The sequence below is a fragment of the Aquila chrysaetos genome, chromosome 26 (assembly GCF_900496995.4).
Source record: "Aquila chrysaetos chrysaetos chromosome 26, bAquChr1.4, whole genome shotgun sequence".
Taxonomy (NCBI): domain Eukaryota; kingdom Metazoa; phylum Chordata; class Aves; order Accipitriformes; family Accipitridae; genus Aquila; species Aquila chrysaetos.
Window position 1 is genome coordinate 10,290,338 of NC_044029.1, and position 24,085 is coordinate 10,314,422.

At 38.3% G+C, this 24,085-nt stretch overlaps 1 protein-coding gene across 1 annotated transcript in view; it reads left to right on the forward strand.

Annotated features, from left to right (window-relative positions):
* LIN7A (lin-7 homolog A, crumbs cell polarity complex component) overlaps positions 1 to 23,129 on the forward strand; it is a 49,476-nt gene extending 26,347 nt beyond the window's left edge. The window contains exons 3-6 of the mRNA XM_030003006.2: positions 10,984 to 11,055; positions 13,430 to 13,639; positions 19,361 to 19,569; positions 21,021 to 23,129. Of these exons, the coding sequence (XP_029858866.1) occupies positions 10,984 to 11,055; positions 13,430 to 13,639; positions 19,361 to 19,569; positions 21,021 to 21,063 (534 nt within the window). The 3' untranslated portion in view covers positions 21,064 to 23,129. The remainder of the gene's footprint in view (positions 1 to 10,983; positions 11,056 to 13,429; positions 13,640 to 19,360; positions 19,570 to 21,020) is intronic.
* Positions 23,130 to 24,085: the final 956 nt, after the last annotated feature.

Genomic DNA, 24,085 nt, shown 5'->3' on the forward strand with positions numbered 1-24,085 from the left:
TCCATCCCTTTTCCATTACCATTGTCCCAGCAATGAAAAGCCACATAAAATAATGATAACAATTTCCACTAAATGAGTACCTACATCACTGTTTGGAAAGGGCATTACTTAGATTCAAAGATGACGGTATGGCAAAGTAGTAATGTTTTCATGTTTTACAGAGTTTTGCTTTCCCTCTCCTAGTTAGAAGTACTGTATCTATAATGATGAGTTGAGAGAAGGATTTTTAATGTATGTAAATTAGGGCAGAAAAAAAAACAAATTTCAAAAGATGGGCTGCCTGCTTTCCGTCTTGCCACCATGCTGCATTAGGCATTGAGAAAGTTCAGCAGAAAAGCTTAAGTTAGCAGTAAACAGAGAAAATATTTTTTTTATAAAATTACCCTACTGTGTTAAAATATGTGCTAATTTTTAGGGTGAATGTAACCAGAAATTATGCAAATTTTGAAAAACAATGAAGTTTCATTTACCACTTTACCATAAGTGATTGAAGCATTACTCTGTTGCTTGCAAGCCCTGGATGGCATGAATGAGAACTTTTGGAATGATTACCTTGTCACTCAGCAGATGGCCTTCATTAATGGCAATTATATGAATTTACCAAGCTGCCCAAGCATTATCTGAGAGAAGGCATTATTAAGTCTCTGTGCAATTACTAAGTCCCTACGACTTCCATGACTTCACTGCAGGAGATGCAAAACAGCTGCTGTTGTCACTTTTTTTTAGCTGCCTAGAGCTAATTACATTGATTTCACAGATGTAGTACCCCAGAATCTGGGGCCAGACCCTATCACTGGTCTTTAATCAGTGTTTCTCCCATTGCTTTTGATTAAAGATCAATTTTCAGAGTTGGCTGATGGCTATATATCTACTCGCATTTGTGCTCTGCTTGCATAATTATGCCTTTCACAAAAGATAAATATTTTAGTGCTGCAAGAGTCCTGCAATGTATAAAATCCGAGCAATGACATATCTTGTTCATGTTACAGTTTATCTGGATAGCTGTACCATATTTACTAAAACTCACCGATGAGTGGTGCTCAGGTGATGTTCTTAGTTCTGCACATGGCTGCAGTTGTGTGTGCTGCAGGTGACTCCAGTGGAACATGGGTGGTGCATCTCAGCATCTTTTTTGTTTTCCTCACATTATCATTTTAGTTTATTGTTGCAGTATCATATTTGATTACATAAAACTCTTAGGAATAAACAGAACAGCCTCTGCTGCAGTTCATCTCAAGCCTGCTTCTTCCTCTTGAGAGAAATCAGCAGCAAGGTGAACTACCGAGGAATATTTACGCTGACAGGTTGTTGGAAGCCGCTGCACCACTGTTCTGCCTTGATGGAGCCTCGGTATCCCCCTGCTTCTGCTTAACTGATGTCACTGATGAGACTCCTGAGAAACGCTGCTCAATCTCCGTTTTCTAATTGTGCCTTCAGAAAAGAAAAGAAATTGTAAAACTGTTATAAAACTCCATTTTAGCTACATTTTTTGTTGGTATTTAAGACAAGAAACATCAGCAGTTTCCCTCCTTCTCCCTGCCTTCTCAGCGTGATAGGAACACTTGAGATGAACTTGCATGACAGGCTCGGGTTATGTCGTGTTTTGTCTAGGTGCTAGTTTCGGCAAGGTTTTGCCAAATCTGTTGAAGTTTGGAATCTGGCTATTGCATACGGCAGCCCCAACAGCATATACAGACTTACTGATAAAGTGGAGGAAATTAGTGTTTATTAATGCTTGGCATATATTTGAACTCAAAAGTAACTGGCAGTGAGGTCTAAGAGAGAGTTTTAAATTATAAGCTATGAATTCCAAGTAGTCTTACGGGAATTAACTAATCACACATGTTGCTATTTCTTTTGATCCCAGTATATTGCAGTAGAAGCAGCAAGAGAAACAGAATTTTGCTAAGGTTTAGTGATTGCAAAGCATACAATTTCTGAGACACCTATAACATTGTCTTCAAAGATGCCAGATCATAGCTGCCATTGACTTAGGGCAGAGTATAGAACAGTGTGTAGGGGACGTGAGATAAACTAAATGACCCAATCATATTTTTATTGTCCCTCATATAGGTAATTTTTATTTGCAAATAAAAGTCCATTTTTCATTATTTGTAAGAGGGTGCCAAGTAACTTCCTATTGACTTTACAGTGTCAGAGTGATGTTTCCAGACAGCATCGACATTGGAAGAAGAGGGGGCACACAGAGGTCTTGTGTATCCTAACAGCAACACCAGGAGTGTTTCAACTGACTCATCCAATATGTGCAGAGGATGTGACAGCATGCATTTCCTGGTACATCTGCTATGTTCTTCTGCTTGCGCAGAAGGGAGGAAAGAGATTCTGGCCCCAGCCTGTAACCCCTGTTGGGTTGTTTCTTGGACAGGTGCAGCCTCGTATGGCAAGAACTCAGGGACCAAAACTTAGTTCAGCTTTCAGACAGCAACACAGATACTGTCAGAGCTGAGTGAGCACCACTCTTTTCCACACAAAAAAATGAAAAAATGCCAGAGCAAGGTATATTTCAGCATTTTAACTGGACCCTCCATAGAGTATTCCACCCTAAATTAAAATACTATACCCTTACAATGATCATACTTCATTTATATTTTAACAATGTTTCAGGCTTGTGCTGTTTTTTTCTACTGCCTAAGGACAGCTTAATAATGCATCAAGATTCGGATCATTTTTTTCACTTTGGTAAAACTGACCTAATTTCCTCCATAACCCCCTCCCCCCAAAGAAGGAAACTTTTAAATAAAATACGCTCTATGAAAATGTAAAAGCCAACAGTCATAATATTTCTTCCACATCTTCTGAAATTAAAACTGTCTCATCTCAGGTTGTTAAATGAGACTGAGTTTCATTTACAGGTTTGCGCTTTTTAATAGGTTAGCATCCCTACTGCATGTGGCAACATCCATGCAGTGTTACTTCAGGGAAAGGGATTGTTACGACAATTGTAAAAATTATACAGATGTTTGGTTTTGAAAATAGACACCAACAGTTTTCCTGATGCAAACACTTAACTGCTCACAGGCTAATGAAAGCTTATCATGTAAAAATACTCAGAATGCCATCAACCTTGAATGACCATATTCTGTCAGATATAAATAGCTCATTAATATAGACTAGTTGTTACAAAGCAGCTTTTTCTACAAGTTGTCCAAATTCAGTAGCTGCAGGAAATAACTTATGAAATACAGACTTTTCGGTACTCCAGTAAGCCCTATAATATATCACATGCCTTCCTCTCAAAGGTACTTTTCAACCATGTCAACCTCACCATACTCACAGGCATCCGTCGACTTGTCCTTTTGACATTGACAGAAGATGACCTTTTGTCAGCTTGCTCTCAGAGACAGAATGAAGATGATGTACTGTATACACTGTGAACACGGGTGTGACATTGCCTAATCCTGCTTCTGCCAGGATTAATCAAACCCATAACAAAATGGGCCTTTGTGATTCATTTGCTCAAACAATCTCATTTAAGAAGAATCTAAGCTTATTGTAACCTTGAAGTTGCAGTGTGTGTAGGTGGCATCCATGGTGTTCTTCCACAGGCGGTGGTTTTCTGAGGTTGTCAATGTCCTCCGCAAGGACTGCGATTTAGAAAGACAGTCTTGTCAGGTTCTCTTCAGTCATCCAGAATAGTCCCTTCCCCATTTTTTTAATTAACTACCAAAGATAAAAGTAGCTACTAACACAACGAAAAAACAATATGAACAAAAAAATATTTGAGTCAACTCGATGGATATGAAAGAAAAGCAGCCTGCTTTCAACTGCCTCATGGAACTACTGTCTTCTGGGCTGTGGTGTGTGACCGTGTTTAGTACAGAATCTTAGCTAGAGGCTGTAGCTGTGGTGGAGAAAATATGCTTTTATGATGTATCCATGCTTTCCTGAGCATGCTTATCACATGAGATAATTTAAAAAAGCAGAACACAGGCACAAAACCAGAAATTCTACTTGATATTCAAGAGATGCAAAACTAAATATAAACATACCATCATTAGAGATTTTGCATTTTCATTGAGCTATCATGGGTTTATGGCTGAATGGAAGTGCTCCACTACATTGGTTTTGAGCTTGAGTTACGTTACAAAGGTAAAAAGTCATTATGAAAATGAGGAGTGGTCTGGTAAGCTGCATACCTCCACGCTACTTACATACACTTTTGGTTGTGTTTAACTTGTTTTCCTTCTTTTATGTGCTCATCTGTTCAGGCGTCATCTTAAATGGACAATTAGATGGGTTTGCAGGGTTTTTTGTAGAAAACCAAATGCTGTTTGAAATCTCGACAAACCTATCATGAAGGGCATAAATATCCAAAATGAGACAAAGACCTACAAATACTTCCAGTGGAGAAGAAGGAAAGATTACCAAAAGAAATGAAAAAGGCCCAATTACATCCAACAGTTATAACTTGAAATTGGACAAATTTAGCTTATAACTAACTCATTTTTAATGGAAATGCTGTTGACTAGAAAACCGGTTGACCAATTTCCTAAACAAGCTGGAGGCTTGAAATTCACAGACCTTTCTAAAGACTTTGTAGTTCAAGCAAAAATTATGATTGGTGCAGAAATTACCAGATGAGGTTTCATGGTTTATGATGTACAAGAGGTTAAGGGTGACCAGAGTCCCTCCTGATCTTTGCAGCATTTAACATGTCCTTGCCCACTGATGTGATAGAAGTATGATCTGATTTAGTGCTGAAGTACAGCTCTGGGGTAGTCTGTCCAGGCATACAAACCAATGCATCCCCCTCCACAGACATAAATGTATTGGATTAAGAATGGAAAATACAGGCAAGAGGTTGTAGGGAAGGAAAAAATGCCAAACAGAATGTGAAGAGGTAAAAATAATGAAAACAAAGTAGAGGGGAAAAAAGACACAAGTGGTTTGTGCTGCAGGTGGAAGTTTGCCCTCAGAAGCAAGGCATTCACAGGCACCGCAGTGGACGTCAGCGGCTCTGCGGTGCACCTTTGCACTGTAATTTCTCCCTGACACAAAAGCAGGCTTCCTCCTGCCCCGAGGACTGGACCACACACCCCAAATGAGATGATATATGGGTCTCACCTCTTAGGTCACAAGGAGGTTGAAGGTTTGAGAATCAGCTGCAGATGTGGGGAACGGGAGGAGAGAGGCCAGCAGCTATGCTGCATAAAGCACATACAACATACAAACAGACATGAGCACTTCTCACCGTGGTAAAAGACTGATTGAGACATTCCTTTCTACTTGACAACTTAGAAGGGAGAAATACTTACTTCATCCTTTCCAACATATGAAAGCAATTAGAAAGACAGTGATTCAGCATAGTTGATGGCAGAAGCATCATGCTGAAGTGTAAGTAAATAATAATTTCCCTTTTATAGCTTAGCCTCGGTTCTGCAAGGATGCACACATGTATACTGTTCTATTGACAAGACTACATAAATGCAATGAAATCAATTGTCTTCCTTGCACTGGTTTTTCTCATGCTAAGTCTCCCCTCCATACTGTCTGTCAGGCTCCTGTCTTCCATTCCTTGAAGGACTTCTTCCAAAAATAGATATACAGTTCTCTTCTTCATTGAAGCATTAAAAAATATGGCAGCCAAACTAAACACAGATAATGCCAATATATGTGTTAAACATCGGTAATCGATCTCTTTGCAGGTTGCTTCTTCATTCCACCCTTTAACCTGCTTACCTATGGCACTTACTTAGGTTGTGACTTCTTGAAGGAAGAGTTTTATGTCCTTTTATATTTTATCATACTGCAGGCACTGTGGAAACACAACTGATTACTACTTCTTACATATGTTATCTCATGTGCTAAGAAACCCCCAACATTTTCAAAAAGGTTACTCCTTCACTTACAAATCTCAGAAAAGTTTGTCTGGGCCTGCTGCTTCGCAGCTCTAAATTGCAATGTACTCTGTCTTGGGTTTTGTCTGTGGGATTTTTTTGAACACTTGTTCATTGTTGCAAAATGATTTCTGCCTCACGCCTCTTCCCTTCTGATGTTTAGACTGAGTTGTCCTAACATCTGTTGAGCGTCATTATTGTAGGTACAGTTGCACTTAGAATTACATAATATTTCATCAGGGGAGGAAGCACTGAATACCTCTTACAGAATTTAATGGAACAAAATCTGTTTAATTAAATTGTAACTTCAAGAATTCAGCAGAAGAGATGCTGCATCATTCAGGTTGTAAACAGAATGCTGCTTCTAGTCACCTTTATAAAACAGGCTGCTAAGTGCACTGTTATTCTGGGCCTCCTCCTAAAGCTTCGCATTGACTTAAATAGGCCAGCCCAGTACGTGCTACTTTGTTATGAGTCCGTATGGAGTAATTTTTGTTAAGAAGCTAGCTCCTAAAGTACCTGTAAGGCAATGCCCCTTCCCATGCTTCAGTAATGCTAAACCAGCTGCTTTGCCTCCCAGCTGTATGCGTGGGGACGAGGAGCATCGTCATAACAATTATACCTGCTGTATCTGACTCACTACAGCTCCTGCTGGGAGAAGTAATAAAATGTACATTTCTGTGTGCCAGCAAGAGCTGCCACAGTACAAGGAGGATTCACTTCTAAGTTCAGATTTTCTAGTTGTAATTTTCCTCCCTCTCTCTTTTTGTATTTTTTGAGTACTGTGGGAGAATAACTTTAGATTATGGTGTCTGAGGAGACTACCTGCAGAAGCTGAAAAAGTCTGAGATCTATATTCCTGCTTTCAGGAGTATTTCTTGATGGGAGTATTGTGTTCTCTGCACCACAGGAAAGAGAAAACAAAGCTGAGTACATCTAGCTCCACAGCACAAATGAGAGCTGTGTGAACAAACCCCTGTCTGCAGCACGCTTTTACCCGATGAACATTCAGTGTACAGACACTGACAGTCTTGGTAGAAATCGCTGTGGGGGAAAATTATCTAAAACATTACCATTTACCTTACAGCTGCAGCTTTGCGTCTTGAAACATTGACATTTCACCTGTAATTTAATCTCTATTATTAATGAATTGTGGAAACTCTTTGCCCTAGGCGCTAGACCATCAGACTGTGTATGGAGTCTGTCAGCAAGTAATATTACTGAACACCCATGTAGTCTTTCAGACACTCTAAAAAGAAATAGCTGTACATACCAAAATAGATATGCAGCTCTCTTCAACTTAGTAACTTGTAGTAGCCACCCAGATACTGTCCTGGGCAACCGGCTCTAGGTGGCTTTGCTTGAGCAAGGGGGTTGGACAAGATGCCCTCCAGAGGTCTGTTCAAACCTCAATCAGTCTGCAATTCTGTGATATGTTAATTGTCTTTCTTCAACTCATTTGTATTACACAATGATGTCTTTTGAAATGATTCATCTGTCATGGTCAACAAAGGTCACTGTTTTAAAAGACTTCTTTAGTAAATATCCTAAAAGAGCTTTTCAAATACTTATAATTAAATTCTGCACCTTTGTCTTCTTCTCTGCTGAGTGATATTTTGTCCAAATAAGGAAATTTACAGAAGGTCTTATAAGGACATCTTAAGGTTGACATTGTTAGATTCAGGAGAATTGCTATATGTTAAAAATTTAATCAGATGTACAAATAATAGTAGGCACTGGAAGGAAAGATTTTATAAAACCATTTCAATTATTTTTCATGTACAATGGATTGAACAAGAAGCTATATTCCACTCTGGAAGGATTTAAATGCTACCTTATTTAGTTTGAGAACAAAGAGATTTTCAGTTTATCTGTTCTGTGTACATAGAAGAGGCAGCAGAATGGATTCGTTGTGCACAAATCATGGCTAAGGTGGTGCTGAGAACAGCATAGATAAAGGGGTTAGTGTGGCTACAGGCAAACAACCATTATTTATGGACTTCAGTGTGCTTTTTGTGCATTGCTAGAATGAGCAATGATGAGATCTGAACCCTACAAAGAGTTTAAGGGGCTTGGTGGAACAGGTACAGTTGATCTGTGTTTGGTTGTTAAACTGACATAAGAAAGTTATGTAGGTGTATGATTTATCCTTCTTAAACTCAAATTATATTAAATGTTATGTAACAGTCAAACAGGAGAATTAGATTTAAAAATGCCTCAAGCAGATACTCAAGACTGGTCACATCTGTTGCTTGTAGAGAGTGAGATTTGACATGCAAGAATTCTTTTCTTAAGAACTGTGCTATAGATACTATGATCGCTGATAACTCTTTGCAGAACACAATTTTAAATCTGTTATCACTGGAAGTTTACAAATGAACCCAAGGATTATATGACATTATTGGTCATATTTTTCACAAGTTTTTGAGTCAGTTGATTCTTTTTTAACATATAGTTTAAGCACACACTAGTGAGTTTGTTGTTTCACCAGTATACTAACTAGTTACCAGGATATTGGATATTAGGAAGCTTGCCAGCTAGATACTGGTAGGATGCATACAATATGGAATTATATGACATCAAACCTAGCAAATAATCACATGAATGTATCATTATCAGCTCACTTTTGTGATATTCTGCCTTAGTCATGAATATTTTAAAGAACTTCTTCGTAACTGTTCCTACCTCTGAAACACTGTGACCTGTTTTCAAAACAATTTAATGTCATAATAGTTCAGCAATCAAATATATGCTTCTAGACATTATAGCTAGCCACAGCATTTATAGCTGTGCAAGCAAAAACAATATGTACAATCTGCTCTCATGCTATAAGATGAAGGTGAACCTGCAGATATCAAGAAAATCCAGCATTATCAGTGTGGTTCAATACAGAATGGTTTTTGAAGTAACAAGTATTTAATGATTCATTACTGCAATTACACAGTATTCTTATATAATGTAGTGGTTGTTCTTATAAGAATACGTCCTACGACATAATACAATAAACATTGAACTGATCGGTGCAGGATAATGCTGAATATGTAGACTCAACCCATTTTTACGATGGCATCACCGAGTACCTAGACAGAACAAGCCAGAGATCCTTTAGAGGCTATAGAAGAGCTTTCTTTTTTCATATTTTTAAAATTAAGGGCAAAATCCTGGCCTCTACTGAGGTCAGTGTCAATTTTACCAATGGAAGCAAGATTTCATTTCAAATGGAGAAAGCAGAAAACTTTTCAGTGTGTTCCCCTTGTCTCAGTTTTCTTCACTGGCCCAATTTTTTCTGAATTAAGTCCTAGAGTGACTTACGTGCTGACAGTAGTCAAGGCAAATAATCTTTTTGCTGTACTTTGAAAGTGTTTAGCATATTTTAGATCTCTAAAATGGATTGCATTTGTTATCTCCTTTCCTTTCTTGCCTTTCCCTTGTGTATGATATCCCTCAAAAAAGGTTTGGGGATCAGTCATCCCAAACATTTTACTACTTGAGAGTGTTCGATTACCACTATGTCTGTCTACTGAGATCAGAAACGAGCCACACATCTTAATTCCGTTTAGATGTTTGTAGCAGTATGTTCGTCAGTGTGTAAGTTTTATAATAACAGGCTCAGTGGGGAGAGATACATCATTATGATACTGCATAACAAGTCATCAGGACAGGGGGATGGGGAAGTTTTACCTATCAATGGGACAAGCTGATGTTTATAGAATCGTAGAATCATTTAGGTTGGAAAAGACCTTTAAGATCATCAAGTCTAAGTGCGAACCTAATACTGCCAAGTCCACCACTAAACTGTGTCCCTAAGTGCCACATCCTCATGTCTTTTAAATATCTCCAGGGATAAGTCAATTAAGTACAGGATCTGACACCTTCTCTGCCAAAGTAGCATTTACATTACCAAAGAGGGAAGTTTTGGCACCCCTGCTAAAGTAGCACCAAATCAGTGAAAGGTGAATATATTTTCGAAAGTACGATTGAATCTGCACTCCTCGAGGACCCTAAGAAAGAGATTGCTGTAAAACCTAACATACTTTACCAGCAAAGGTTCTCTCTGAGGAATGCAGCCTGAGACATAAAGCACATGTAAAGACAAAATTCCTGATGAAGTAGGTCAAGAAAATGCCCAGAGTAAATCAGTGGCACAGAGGAACTTTTTTTTAGGTTTGGTGGTTTTATAAGAAAATTAAATCAAATGTTTTGTTTGTTTGCATTCACCTTTGTCTTTCAAAAAAAAAATTCCGTATGCTGTATATAAATATTTTTGTATTTTAAGTTTGCTTTCAAAATGACTGGCTCATATCATGGCATGTGTTGATATTTTTCGTCTAAGAATGTGACAAATCTAGAGAACAAAGGCAGTGTGAGAGAGCCTTTTCCTTTCTCCTTACTGAAAATGTTTAAAAGGGAGAGTTAAGGACCAGAGAAAGTGGGCCAAGAGTGTATACCAGAAAAAAACAATAGACAGAAGGTTGTACATATTGGCAATGTTGGTTTTATGCCATTTATGTGAATGTACAATTCCTTTCTAAAGGATAAGCTTACCCATTGTCCATGTCTGACCTACCAGACTGCCAGCCCTTTTCGCCATTCCTAGCTATGGTTGATGGAAACCAGTACTGTGGCCTCTCTGCAAAATTTAATTTTCACTTCCACTCTTCAGCAGTTGTATGCCGAACAACTTACATATTTTTTTAACATCAGTCTCCTAAATCTTTAGCTCTTAGGAAAGTTCAGAGAACAAAGAAGCCATTGTTGGAAGCTAAGACACCGCTCAAATCAGTTCACATCATTTGCATTCAAATCAGTTGCCTGGAGACACCAATTTTTCATAACATAGAACCTAACTGTCCTGGTTTGGGGAAATGACGTGCTAGAGATGGGAAGGGAATCATGTTGGAAGATGTACAGTTAAGTTTGCAAAGTGTCCTGAGAAACACAGATTGATGTTCTCTGTAAACCTAAGCATGCACAACTTTAGCAGACACTTGGCTATGTGATTGCATGAATGCAGCATTAATGAAACATAGCCTTATGAGGGAAAGGGACAGTCCTGTCTGGGTTAATATATAGTCCTTGTTTTGCTTCTATAATTAATTTCATTTTATTTTCGTGAACGTTTTAGGTGTATCAATATATGCATGAAACCATAACTGTTAATGGCTGCCCCGAATTCCGAGCCAGGGCCACTGCAAAGGTAGGATACGTGCAACTGTTGAAATACATGTTACCAAAGTGACCTAGTAATTGACTGTGCGCGTGTGTGTTTCAGGTATTCGTGTGTACACTGTAAGAAAATTTAGACATCAGTGGCAGCCCAGAGTCTAGAACCAGTGCTACTTCCCAGGTAACAATCATAATGGAAAATTTCAACCTTTATGCTGCTTCTGTAGCTTAAGAAAAGAGAATGATTTTATGGAATTTGATGCTTTTTGAAAAGTTGCTTTGCAAAAGCAAATCTACTGGTTCATTCTGTAGAAGTCTGCCTGCGACAACCAATATTTTAATGGACTGTTTTCCCATACAGCTTATTCAGAGAGGACACAATGATTTGGGAGATAGAAACTAAACAGTCAAAATTCTACTTTTAACTAATGGGAACTGTAGGTACTCAGCAAGTGGTAAGGATGAACAGTGACAAAAATGGCCTGATCAAGAGACTCCACACCCAAATGCAAGCCCATTTTTTCTGATGCATTACCTGTTATAATAAAATATATTGTCTCTTCGTCCATGTGGACCTGCCTCTCTCATATCCTTAGACCATGACAGCTACATTACTGCTACTACTAAAATGATAATTTTCTAAGGAAATTCACACAACCATGAAAGAACCCATTCTATGTGCCACTATGAAATATGCTCTGTATTTTCATAACATACACAAAGATAGATGCTTCCAAACAGAGAGATCCACCATGGCTTTCTTTTTCCCATTATCATTTTGTACTCAACACTATCTTCTGGGTGGTATAGCAGATATTATGCAAAACAGGTAAACCTGCAAAAGCCATAAATCTTTTTTAGACATATTTCTTTATGGTCCCACTCCCGTGAAGTTAGTGACAAAACTCCCTGAAATCCTAACGGAACTAAGCTCTTACCATTATGTATTTAAGTTAAGACATTTTAATTTAAAGCTGTATCAGAAGATGAAGGTTGGGAGTGTGTTACAAAATGATTTCTACAGTATTTTAGATAAGCAAGCTGTATAGTAGCCAGCAAATAACCTAATATACACTAAATTGCAGTGTATTTTCCTTACTAAATAGAACATTCTTTTCTGTAGGCTGTTCTTCTGATTTTAACCTTCTTCTAACTGAAAGTTAATGGACAATGTAAATTTGTAAGGTCTATCGTTCTATGTAGAGAAATGTGTATATGAAATCCTGATTTGTCTACACTGCAGGTAAACATAGAAATTACTGCTATGTTGTATATAGTAAATGGGGAGAAATCCAATTAGTGTTTGCCATTCTCATTTCTTATTCATATAGAACAGCAGGGTTACAGAGCAATGTTTCAATATCGCAATATTTCCTGGTTATTTCTGGGCTGTCTGCATTGCATTCTCCTAGTGCATTCATGTCTGACATAAAATGTATGCATGATGACAAGGTCTGCATGTGCAAAAACATGTAACTGAGAATGATCCATTATGTCACATCATCCACTAGCTTCTATTAAGCACAAGCGTTATTAGGATGCTCAAAGAACACTAGCGTAATGCAGAATTTTCGAGCAGTTTGGACTACAAACGCTGAAAAGGATAAAAGATTTTCTTAATGTTTATTTAATGATTAACTAAGATCTGTAAGTAGGAAAATACTTGTAGTAAAAAGTGAAGTATGAGATGTAATATTTTTCTGGATGCAAGCTTTACAGTTTGTTACTTTTTTTTTTTTGCTAGAGTAAGATTAACAATATGGGATTTTTCTAATTGATTTATAAATCCATTGTCTTGAGATTTAATTTTTCAATAAAAGTTTTGATCCAATTATTTTATAAAAACTCATATTCCTGTTTCAGGAGTTATTTAGTTTGCAAGATTTCATAAAGATTATAAACTAAACTTTTTAAAATAAGAATATCCTTTTAGGATTTTTTCTGTGTCCAAAGAATAAAATAAATAATTCTGTACCTCTGAAAGCAGAGCAAAGTTAACAATTCAGTTCATCCACTTTATTTCAATTAGGAACACAGTAGAGATCACATTCTCTTATTCCACAGTAATAAATTTTCTCCCTGTGAAAAGGCAATGAAGAAACGCACTAGTGATCATAAGTGTTCACCACCACGCAGTCAGGCTTCCCGGTGCCTACTTCTGGCTCTGCTGCTAACTTTCTGCGTTATCTTTTGACAAGTCACCTAAACTCTCTATTCCTCTGCTTATTCCTTTATTTCAAAAGCATTAGCATGGAACTTAATATTTTTAAAATGCTTTCAGATAATCAGAAAAAGAGTAACATACTAAAATGTTTTCACAGGAGTGAATTCTTCCTGCAGATGAACAACAGAGTGTATATCAGTGTTCTCCCCGCATAGCCAAATCACTCATTTTTTTCTTCCAGGCAACAGTTGCTGCTTTTGCTGCAAGCGAAGGCCATTCACACCCACGAGTGGTGGAGCTGCCAAAGACTGATGAAGGCCTGGGCTTTAATGTCATGGGAGGAAAGGAACAAAATTCACCTATTTATATTTCTCGCATCATTCCTGGAGGAGTGGCAGAAAGGCATGGAGGGCTCAAACGGGGGGACCAGCTGCTTTCAGTTAATGGAGTGGTATGTGGAAATTTGATAGAGCTTTCATTTTCATCTGGATTTTCATTTTTCACAGCTGTTATAATACCATGATTTAAAATGCAGCCACATAAAACAAAAAGAATTAGCTCTGTGAGAGACCTCTATTGTGTATTTGTGGTGTAGTGAGGCAAGGCTGCATCGACAGCTTTGTGCCACTACAATTTCTGTTGTAGTGGAGCGCTTGAAGAGCTTAATTTCAAATCCATACCACATGCTTAATTTCCAAGGAAGCTATGTCTTTGTAATTGATAATTCTGCAAATTCCTTTTACAGTAAAAGCATAATAACAGACTTTGTTGTCCTTGCGCTTCATAGCTTCTGAGGCACACCGCCCTTTCCTAGCACAGTGATGCCTGAGTGGCACTTGTGTAGTCTTGTGGACTTCAGAGCCTTTGAACACATAAAATCAAAATAAATTTGGTAAGCACATTTGGTGCTGATTTGCAATGGAAGGTACATTCCAGATTTCTTTCAGTGACATTCATCCAGCTATGATATTTTTGTCAGAGAAATCAGCGGTACAAATGTACACATACAGGGAGCATGTATTCTCAGTAAAAAGATACATTTTTTACATAGTTGTTTTTCATGTAAGTCAATACTTCAGGGTGGAGTGTTTTGCGGTAGTTTTGCTGTGAATGTCAATATGGAGGTAAAAATAAAAGGGCTGTTGGAAGAGAGAGGAAAAGTAAGGCTCTGACTACATGATGTGGGTCAAATTCTGCCTTTCATTTTGCTTTTTGTTCCCTTTTACAAGGGAATGTAAAGTACTGAGAAGGTAAGCATACTCATTCATATAACCCTACACTTCTCTTAATGAAAACATAATTCTTTTTTATGCAAAACCTCTCTCTAAACCTCCTATTTAAATGCACCAAAGGCACGTAGGAGCAATTCCTGAATCCAGTCATAAATATAAGACTTTCCAACTTAAATTTCTTCTTTGTTGCAAGCCCGTAAAGAATGAAAAAAATGCTGTTTTCTACATGCTTTCATGTTGTCATCTGTTTCTCTCAACAATAGCTATTCCCTTTCTCTTGAAACAAAGTATCAGTGCAACACTTCAGACAGACTTTTTACCACTTCTTCTATCAACCATCATGTTCTCAAAAGAGAAATAATTGGTCTGGAAGCTTGCTTGCCCCAATACACAATGAGAAAGAAAAGATACAAAACAAAAAAAGAAAACCCACTGAAAAGATTATTTAGTCTCAGTGAAAAAGAAATCAGCTGAACATTTAATGAAGTAAATTGCCTGAACTTCACTGATCGGAAGCAGATCAAATAATTTTGTTGTTGTTCACCACTTCTTTCAACAGGTGAATAAAAAGGCAGGTAAAAAGAGTTTATAATCACTGACTGATGGATGATTCTTGAAAAATCCTTTTACTCTCAACAGCATCTAGCCAAATACTGGGGAAGAAAGTGGTGAACGTTCAGACGTCAAGATATATTGCATTTGACTCTGTTGTCACCCCTATTTCATGATACTGTCTTCAAAAAATTTGATTATTGTGCTCTAGAATATATATTAAGCTAATGTAGCAAAAAAACACAATATAAAACTCCCAATTGCATGTAGGCACATGAGAATGTTGATTCAGAGATGCAACAGAAATATTTTTGTGTTCGGAGTCTAAACAACAGGATTTGAAGTTTGAATTGCAGTTGCATACTTGAAATAATGCCTATGAGCCAATATTCATAAACCAATCTTGGGCTGAATTAAGCCCATACAATATAATTCATAAAAAGGCAAAAATTACAGAAGCGGTAATTTGTTTGCAGACAGCTTCAGACAGGAGGAAAAAGGTCTAAATTTAACATTGTTCACTGGGACTAGTTCACTCTGTGCTTCTCTTAATTTAGCTGGAGAAAAGCAAATAATATACAGTATGTACAATACAACAGACGGCTCAGCAGTGGAACATGAAATGAAAATGAAATATCTGTAACTTGTTTGTGCTCAGCAGTTGGTGGTTATCCAAGTTTATAATTATCAACATAAAATTAGAGCGGTGTGTTCAGAATCCAGATTCGTTATCCCAGCATGACTGGGATGACTGTTCCTTGAGCTGTTTCACCGGATGTTAAAAAAAGTGTTTTCTCATTATGCTGGGGATTTTGTTACATACTTTTGTCCCACACCCCCTAAAAGTAAAGGAAATTGAAAGCAGTAAGCGCTGCAGATGGCTCAGCAAAAGCACTTGCTGGTGGCTGTTCATATCTGGCAAAGATTCTGCATTTGTCAGATACCTGGTGTGAGTCAGATACAGAAGGGGATGCAAAACAGATTTATAACGGCTAATTTGTCACCCAAGCATTTGTTTACATATACCTAATAGAAATATTGTCCTCAGTTTCTCAACTTTTGGGGTAACAGTCAGATTCTCTTTTTTGTCTGCAAAAGAGTGGGATTTTTTCCTTTTATATTTATGACAAGTCTGTGAACCTGGAGACAGTAATGGTTGGTGTTTCCCCACACCATATCTGCAGTTCTTTCACCTGTTCTAGTCTCTACAGTATTTTGCATCCTTTTTGATGCAATCTGCCAATGCAATAATGGAAATAAGGGCGTAAGTATATATAAATATATGTAATAAAAAAATGTGTATTAAATAACGATATACAGGCCGAAACAAATTTATTAAATCCCATGTTTGGTGGGCGGTTCTAAAGTAACATGAGTGTGTCAGATCCTCAAACAATGTCCCCAGCCAGTATAACCCAGTCAGCAAAATCCCTTGCACAAGCATGACCGATACCAGCAGGAGTCCCTCGCCAGCACAGCCCCAGGGGTTTGCAGAGGCAGAAGAATTCAAACAGCAAAACAACCTCCTTCGCTGGAGGAGCTCTTTTCCCTAGTCCAAGGGGCTCTGCTATTTCAGTTGTGCAGCTACCGCTATGCAGGTGAAGCATTTGTAATGCCTTGGAAATAGGAGTGCAAGCAGCAACGAAGACATTAAGAGCAAGTATAGCAATCATATTAATAGCAGCTGAAGACTGTAGTTGTTAAGACCTGAGTCAGGTATGTTTGGAGAGTAGGATTCATTTTTAGCAGCACTATCTTTTACTTTGCCTTTGTTATTTTCCCCTCTTTGCTTATGGTTCAGAGCTTTAGGCTTAATTCTGTATCACTACTGTTTGAGTCGATGGGAGTTTTCCATTGACCTGGATAGCAACAAAGTCAAACCCTTCATTTCTAATTAGAAAATATTGGCTGTAAACTGGAAGAACAAGGCCGGAGGCAAATGGGAAAGAAAACAGGCAATCATGAATTAAATCCAGTTTACTAAGTTGTATGAAGTATTAAAGTACACCATCTTGTTACTCCCCTACAGAACAGATACAATCACAGTTGCTTATTGGTGTCAGTTAGAACATCCAACTCTTTGAAAGCAAATGAATATTTTAGCTACTTCATGTAGCTTGGGCAATTACAATTTTTGTTCATAGCCTGTTCTAAGTTCATACTGTTCCACAGCAAAACTAATCACGGCAACACTGAATACACTATTGTTTCCTCTGGATGTCCATGCCACGTCATACTGACCACGATTCACAAACAAAAAATGAAATATAAAACAATGCCAAATTTTATACAGTTCCTCTTAAGGTGAGAACTCTGTTTACAAAAGCCAGTATCAAAGCCAGTCACAAAGCAATGAGTTATAAAAGATAGTTACAGTATTTGTTAGGTATGATTGCCTATAACATTGAGGAGTTATGGGATAGGGGACTTGGGGAAGAGGTTTTAATTTGTATCTGTGATCTGTTCATTAAAGCAATTTCATAAAACACCCTGTGCATCTGTAGCTTTTTATTTTAGCTCTGGAGCATTAGACACATTCACTGTTTCTTACGCAACAACAATTTCCTCTTTTTCAAATATTTGTAAGGAAACACTTTTCTTCTCCAAATTACTTTTGGGTAGCAGTGCTTGTTCAATAGATTTATCCCAATCACAATTTCTGACAAATCTGGTCATCACAGATCATGAGTTTTCTTTAAGATCTTTGAATAGGAGACCTACTGGAGGAATTTCATAAACATACAGTTCAAAAACAAAAAGTCATTTATTTCAACAATCAAATGTATGTTTACTTCGAGGTTTTCTCTGTTTCTGGTAATCATTTCCGCACCTGAAATGACATTCATTATTTCTCTAACTTGCATTAATATTTTCAAAGCTTATTAACATTTCTGTAGAAACTCTTGAGTCCAGTCAGTTGACCCAGACATGAAATAATTATTTGTGTTGATATCTTGAAGGATATTTAATGGAAGGAAGATAAATAGCAAGGCAATAAGCTTGAATTGTGTTGTTTATATTATTTATGTAGAAGTGTATTGTGTCTGCTTTTTGAAACTTTTAAATCATTATTTCTAGCTCATAGTGTGCCACAGTAGAAGTAATTCTTATTCACTGTTCTTGCACAATGCTACTCAGTCAAATAGGAGAGATGAAAATAGAAAGAATTTTCTTCTGACAGTTGCTATAATGATGCTAAGTTATTCTTTTAGCATGAATTGAACTTCAAATATTTTGAATGCTGCTGCTTCTCTTTGGAAGCCTACGGGTATAGTTTCATTTTAAATGGCATGGTATACATAAGAGTTTTAAACCACAGCGTGTAGTAAAACTTGAGTTACTTTATGTGGGAAGAAAATTACTTATTTTTAAATGGTCTAAAATCCCTGTGAAGATCTCAGGTGTGCAGGCTTTTTTCTTCTGTGCAGAGATACATTTGTTTATTGGAATATAGCCTACAACACACGTGTGCAATCATACACCATTAGAAAATTTCTTCCTTTCTCTTAAGGTGTGGAACAATCCACATGCCTGAAAAGCACTCTGGTCAGTCCACTTAACGGTAGAAATTAAATACTCTTTTCACCTCCCCCTTTTGGAAATTTACTGTTTCAAACAATGCTAGCATAGAAATCAGAGCTTGAGCCCCTTTGGGAATACTTCTGACTTAACAGCAGATATCATCTTACTATAAAACATTTTGCAGAAAAGGAGGGAAAATATATATTCCTTCAGCAAGAACTTGCAGTGTTTCAGTTGTCAGTGTTTGATTGCTTACAACAAACCAGATAACGACTAGTTTATTTCCAGTAGAGAACCCATGTCGCATGAATGTTAACTGTGTGAGCAATGCCATTAACTCTCTAAGACGCGGGTTGTCCCCGGGAGCAGCGGGCATGCTCCTTCGCCTGCAGCTCAGCGCCTGCTTAATCACCGCATGTCGTTCCCTGCGGGATCCAAGCAGGGCCAGGGCGTAAGAAAGGAATTGCCATTTCAAACTTGCAATTTCTTCATTACTTACCCACATTTAAATAGGATTTTATTTTTGTACCTTGCAAACAGTTCGTTTGGGTTTTTACTGAGGGATTTGGGGTTTTTTAACATTGGTTTTGTTTGCATAAATCTCATTGAGTATTTCCCCTCCTTTTCACACAGATCAGAAATCAGGTTTGTAGTGCAACCTAAAACAGATTAGGGTTGTTTAAAATAAGAAGATGAATACGTACCCAGCAGCGCATAAATCTTAACACTTTCCCTTGATGGCCCCTTGAAAAATGTAAGGTGCAGAGACTTCCTAAAACCCCGACAGCCTTTCTGTATGAAAAAGGGGACAGAGCTCTAGATCGAAGCAGCTTTACCGTTATTAAATCTGTTCTCCCTGCTCCCAGAGCGTGGAAGGAGAACACCACGAGAAGGCGGTGGAGCTGCTGAAGGCGGCCAAGGACAGCGTCAAGCTGGTGGTACGCTACACTCCCAAGGTGCTGGAGGAGATGGAGGCTCGCTTCGAAAAACTGAGGACAGCCCGGCGCCGGCAACAGCAGCAATTGCTCATTCAGCAGCAGCAACAGCAGCAAACCACACAGCAAAACCATATGTCGTAGGTGAGAGGATTCATTGGTCTTCCCTAAAGCCCCCCCGACGGCACCCTGCCCGATCCCAGCAGCTCCCCGGGATCCAGGGGTCCGTCGGGACAGGGCTGGAGAGCGGCCCTGCTGCCGTGTCGCCGGGCTGGGGGCTGACGGCCCCGGGGGGCTGACGTGGGGTCCTGGGCCGTGGGCAGGGCGAGGGGACTCCGGGGACGGGGGGTCAGGGACAGGCAGGGCCCCGGCAAGCCCATACTGCAGGGAGGATGATCGGAGCTCATTCTTTAGTACATCCCCTCACGGACTGTCCCGGTAAAAATGCATTTTGAAAAGAAGCGAAAGGCCGTAACAAACTCTGGAGCCAATTTCCAACTAATAACCCCGAGATCAATAGCCACTAGGCAGCACTGGCTGACCTGCAAGCAAGACTGTGTAAGAAGTCTGTTGTTCCTGGGAACATTTTTTAATTAAAAACCAGAGCATCTGTGACAAGTAAGAATATGCAGCCAGATTGTCTTAGACAGAGTTTAATGTATTTTCAACTAGTCTGTTACCGCTCTGCAACAAAACATCAGGATCTGCTGCTGGTACATGAAGAAAAGTCTTCCTGGTCCCTTCCCTGCTATAGGGAACCCAAACATCACTCTGTGGTTACTCCGCAGGGAACCTACAAGTGCTTACTTCTCATCTCCAGTTGGGTAGGAAGTATTTCATTCACTCTTGACTGACATTCAATATTACAGTAGCTTCTGAGAGGCTTGCAAGTTTCCCGGTGCAGTCAAAACACATGACGTGAGGTACAGAGATTCTCCCTATATGCGGTTTTTCTGAAGTCAGTGAGAGTTTGTGACATAAATACATTTATAGATACGCTCCATTTGCCCAAACGAAATCGAGTAGGAAGCACGTCCCCAATGACTTACATCCCAATCCTCCACATCTCATACCAGCTGTTCCCAAAACAGGTTGTTTGTACCGGTGAGAATCTACAAGTGACTCAGAAAGTCCCCAGATAGTCAGAAACTGAAGCTCCCAGTGACAGTTTCATCGTTATTAATGTTAACGCTGTCCTGTGTTGATATTTAGGGGAAAACACCCGCCTTCTAGCCCCCCTGTCCTGTGACCACCAGAATTCCAGCTTTGTTGATGCAAACAAAGGCTGTGAGTGGGATCTAAATCCCACCTCAGGGCTTCAACTCAGGCAGGAGGTATAAACAGTAGTGTTTCATGAAGGTAAGTTTTGGGTTTCTGTGTAAAATAGGGCCGTTGCAGGAGATGAACATGCAAATGGCACAGTCTCATGGGAATTTTTTCATTTTTTTAAGTTACCTAAATCTTTTCGTTAGCAAATAAGGTATTTTTACTGATTTTAAGTTTTTCTTCAAACTGAAAGGGAAGAAAGGCAGGCAGAGACAGCCAGCAGTTCCTTGTGCTTGCTCTGAGAAATGTGTTTCTTTGATTCTAGGTTATTCTCAAGGAAAAAAAAGCCTCGATCAAGAGTTCAGTAATCAAGCAACCAGAGGTGTACTTCAGTATTCCAGCAAAAGGAAACAACTACAGGAACACAAAACAGAATTCATCTGGAGAACGTGCAATACAAGAATAATGTAAAGACAGCCATAGGGAGGGTACCTTCACGATAAAGCTTTTCAGCACACGGCGGTCACAGATACATAGTACTTCTGTGACTCTGTTCCTAATGAGAACAGCATGGTAGGTAAACCCTATGAAACAAAGAAGTCCAGGGCTTCCAAATAATTCTGTTTGATCTAATCTTGCACTCCTTACTCTGGCAAATTGGCCAGCTGGCTTTCTGTAGTCACTGAAAGTTTTGTTTTAAGGAGATCAAGATTGGCTGCTTTGGGGGACAGAATCTTTCTCTACAGTTATCTCCAGAAATGAACAACTACATCAGTTTGAAATTTTGCCGCAGACATCAAACTCATACATCACGCTTCATAGCCACTTTGTACTATATATTGTAGAGCTGTTTTAACCTAACTTCCTGTTTATAATTTTCAATTTTCCCTCTGGAAATAGCAATTTACTATATTTATAAAGTATTCCATTTGTAGAAGCAATTGGCTTTTTACTCTTGGTGTTTCCATATATTTTATTATGCATCAGAGTGAGAAAGTTTTAGGTCAATTTTAATTTTATTAGTAGTAAAGTTAGGGAATCCTAGAACTGTATTTTTAAATGTAGGTATTGCTTGTATCTATTATAGTTACTATTCAGAAATCTATAACTGGATATATTATATATTTATTCCATAAAATATATATTGTCTGAATGTACCTGTTAGAGAAATAGGGTCTTTGCTTAGCATGTATTGCAAATGTAGTAAGCTAATGTTAGCAAAAGACCAGGCTTTGTTTGGCAGATATTATGTGATAGCATAATCTCAGCTTTTCTGTATTCTTTACTTTATTTTCCAGTCTAATGTTAATATATTTTAGAGAGGAGGAAGTACAAGTTGTTTCTTTTAAGACTCGCACATTATCATTTAAATCAATTTGAAGTTAGAGTTGACTTTTTTTTTTTTTAATCAAACCAAATTGGAATGTGCAAACGAAATATATAACTAAGTTCTTAAGTTTACGTGTCTGCTTTTCCAAAGAAAATAGTCAAAGCTGGAAGGCAATGTCATCTACTTCGAAGAAAATAAGAAAATGGAACCCCCAAATTCTAAAACAATAAATCATTTTCAGCATGCCTTCTATGCTTCATTAGAAAAGCCTGGGGGAGAAAAGGAGCTTAGGGGAGAACCTTTGCATGTTGAAAACTCCAGCCGATGTCAGTGTAAGCTTAGTAATGTGAGGAATGTAGAAATGGTCTGAACCAGTGTTCTGGTTGTGAACTTGGAACAAAGTCAGAAACAATTAATGTTTTGAAGGATCTATTCTCAGAGAGAAGCAAAGCAAAAGAGGGGAAAATGGCAGCATCATAGCATATGTTAGAAACCAAATGCAGGCTAGCCAACAGTCGTGACAGGGTTTGATCAGTGTAAGTAGCCATTGAAAGGAAATTACTGCATTTTTAAAACCAAACAGCATGAATTCATCCAGAGAAGCCTCATTTTATACAGAGAAGCAATTCTATCCAGTGGTCATTGGTGACAATATCAATTAAGACAGTGGAGTTTGAGAACTAGCAGAATTAAAGATGAAATATATTGTATTGTGCTCTGCACGGTCTCTTTTTATACCTAATAAAATTGTACGTACCTATTTTAAAACTGTATTCTCAAACAGACACTGCTATTAATATTGACAGTATATAAATTGTTATTATGACTGCATATAACTGTTCTGTATCTCATCAGTATGATTTGAATTACACCGATAGCTGCATTTTCAGAGACCAAGTATTCAGATTTAGTCAGCCCACTGTACTGCAGTTTTCCCAACCGCCTCTCCACCTCCTCTCCTCCTCTTCCTCAAAAAATTTAGATTTGATGGAGTGGAATGTGCTGATTAATAACTTTCAATAATAGAATGTCATTCATATAGAGAAGCATATTGAATTCATTTTCATATATTATTATTCAATAAATTATTTATACACACTAAAATTACCATTCTAGTCTTTGCCAACATTTAACAATAAGATGAAAGAAAAATATAAGTAAAATACAACTGTCAATGAATTTGAAGTGGAAGCAGGAAGAAATAAGGGTCACTTTTCATGCCCCTTCTGATCAATAAAACGTATAGCCACTTAATCACAGAATAATCTGTGTCCCTAAACCTATCGTCTGCATTTAGTTGTAGATCGTCTTTAGATTTGTGATTTAAATGTCTTTGGTCCTGATGTAGTAAGGCACTTCCACACGTGCATTGCTGAATTAGGACCCAAAACAAGTGCAGGGAGGACAACACTTTCCACATGCAGGTCTGCAGGTACTTGTGAATCGTATTTTAACTGATTGGTCTCCTGGCATTTGCTGTTTCACTACACCGAATTGATATTCCTTCAGTCAGCTTAGTGAGTTTTATTACTCACATTTACCCTTGGGGCTCCCTCATGTTTCTCTGCACTGGCAGCAAACTGAGGTAGGAGATCCAACAAGTCTTTTCTGGCTCTTTATTACAATAACCAAAGGGGTGCCATATGATTTTTACAAGCTCTCGCATCATGTTCACTGATGCCAAAGATCCAGATGTAAGATCTAATAATAAGAGATTCAGGGTTGGTGGCGTTTACTTACTGAAGTTGATGGATCTGCTGTGCTAGCCATAGTTTTTGTTTGTGACATCTGATCCCACTGGCACTTTATAGGGGGTTGAAGGATTTCATAGCCCTCAATAAAGTGAAAAGCTCACCAGGTTGCATTTTCCTCTTTTCCTTCTACAGTGACAAATCATAGATGAAAGGTCAGTGAATGCCCATGAGTGGAAGAAATCACATAAAAATCTACCTGCCGTTCCCTGGTGAATGATACTGCAGACCACTTTGTCCTATACATCATACCTTTTATATGTATTTATCACAGCCAAGCTTCCAATCTGACTTAGGAACCTTTGGGAA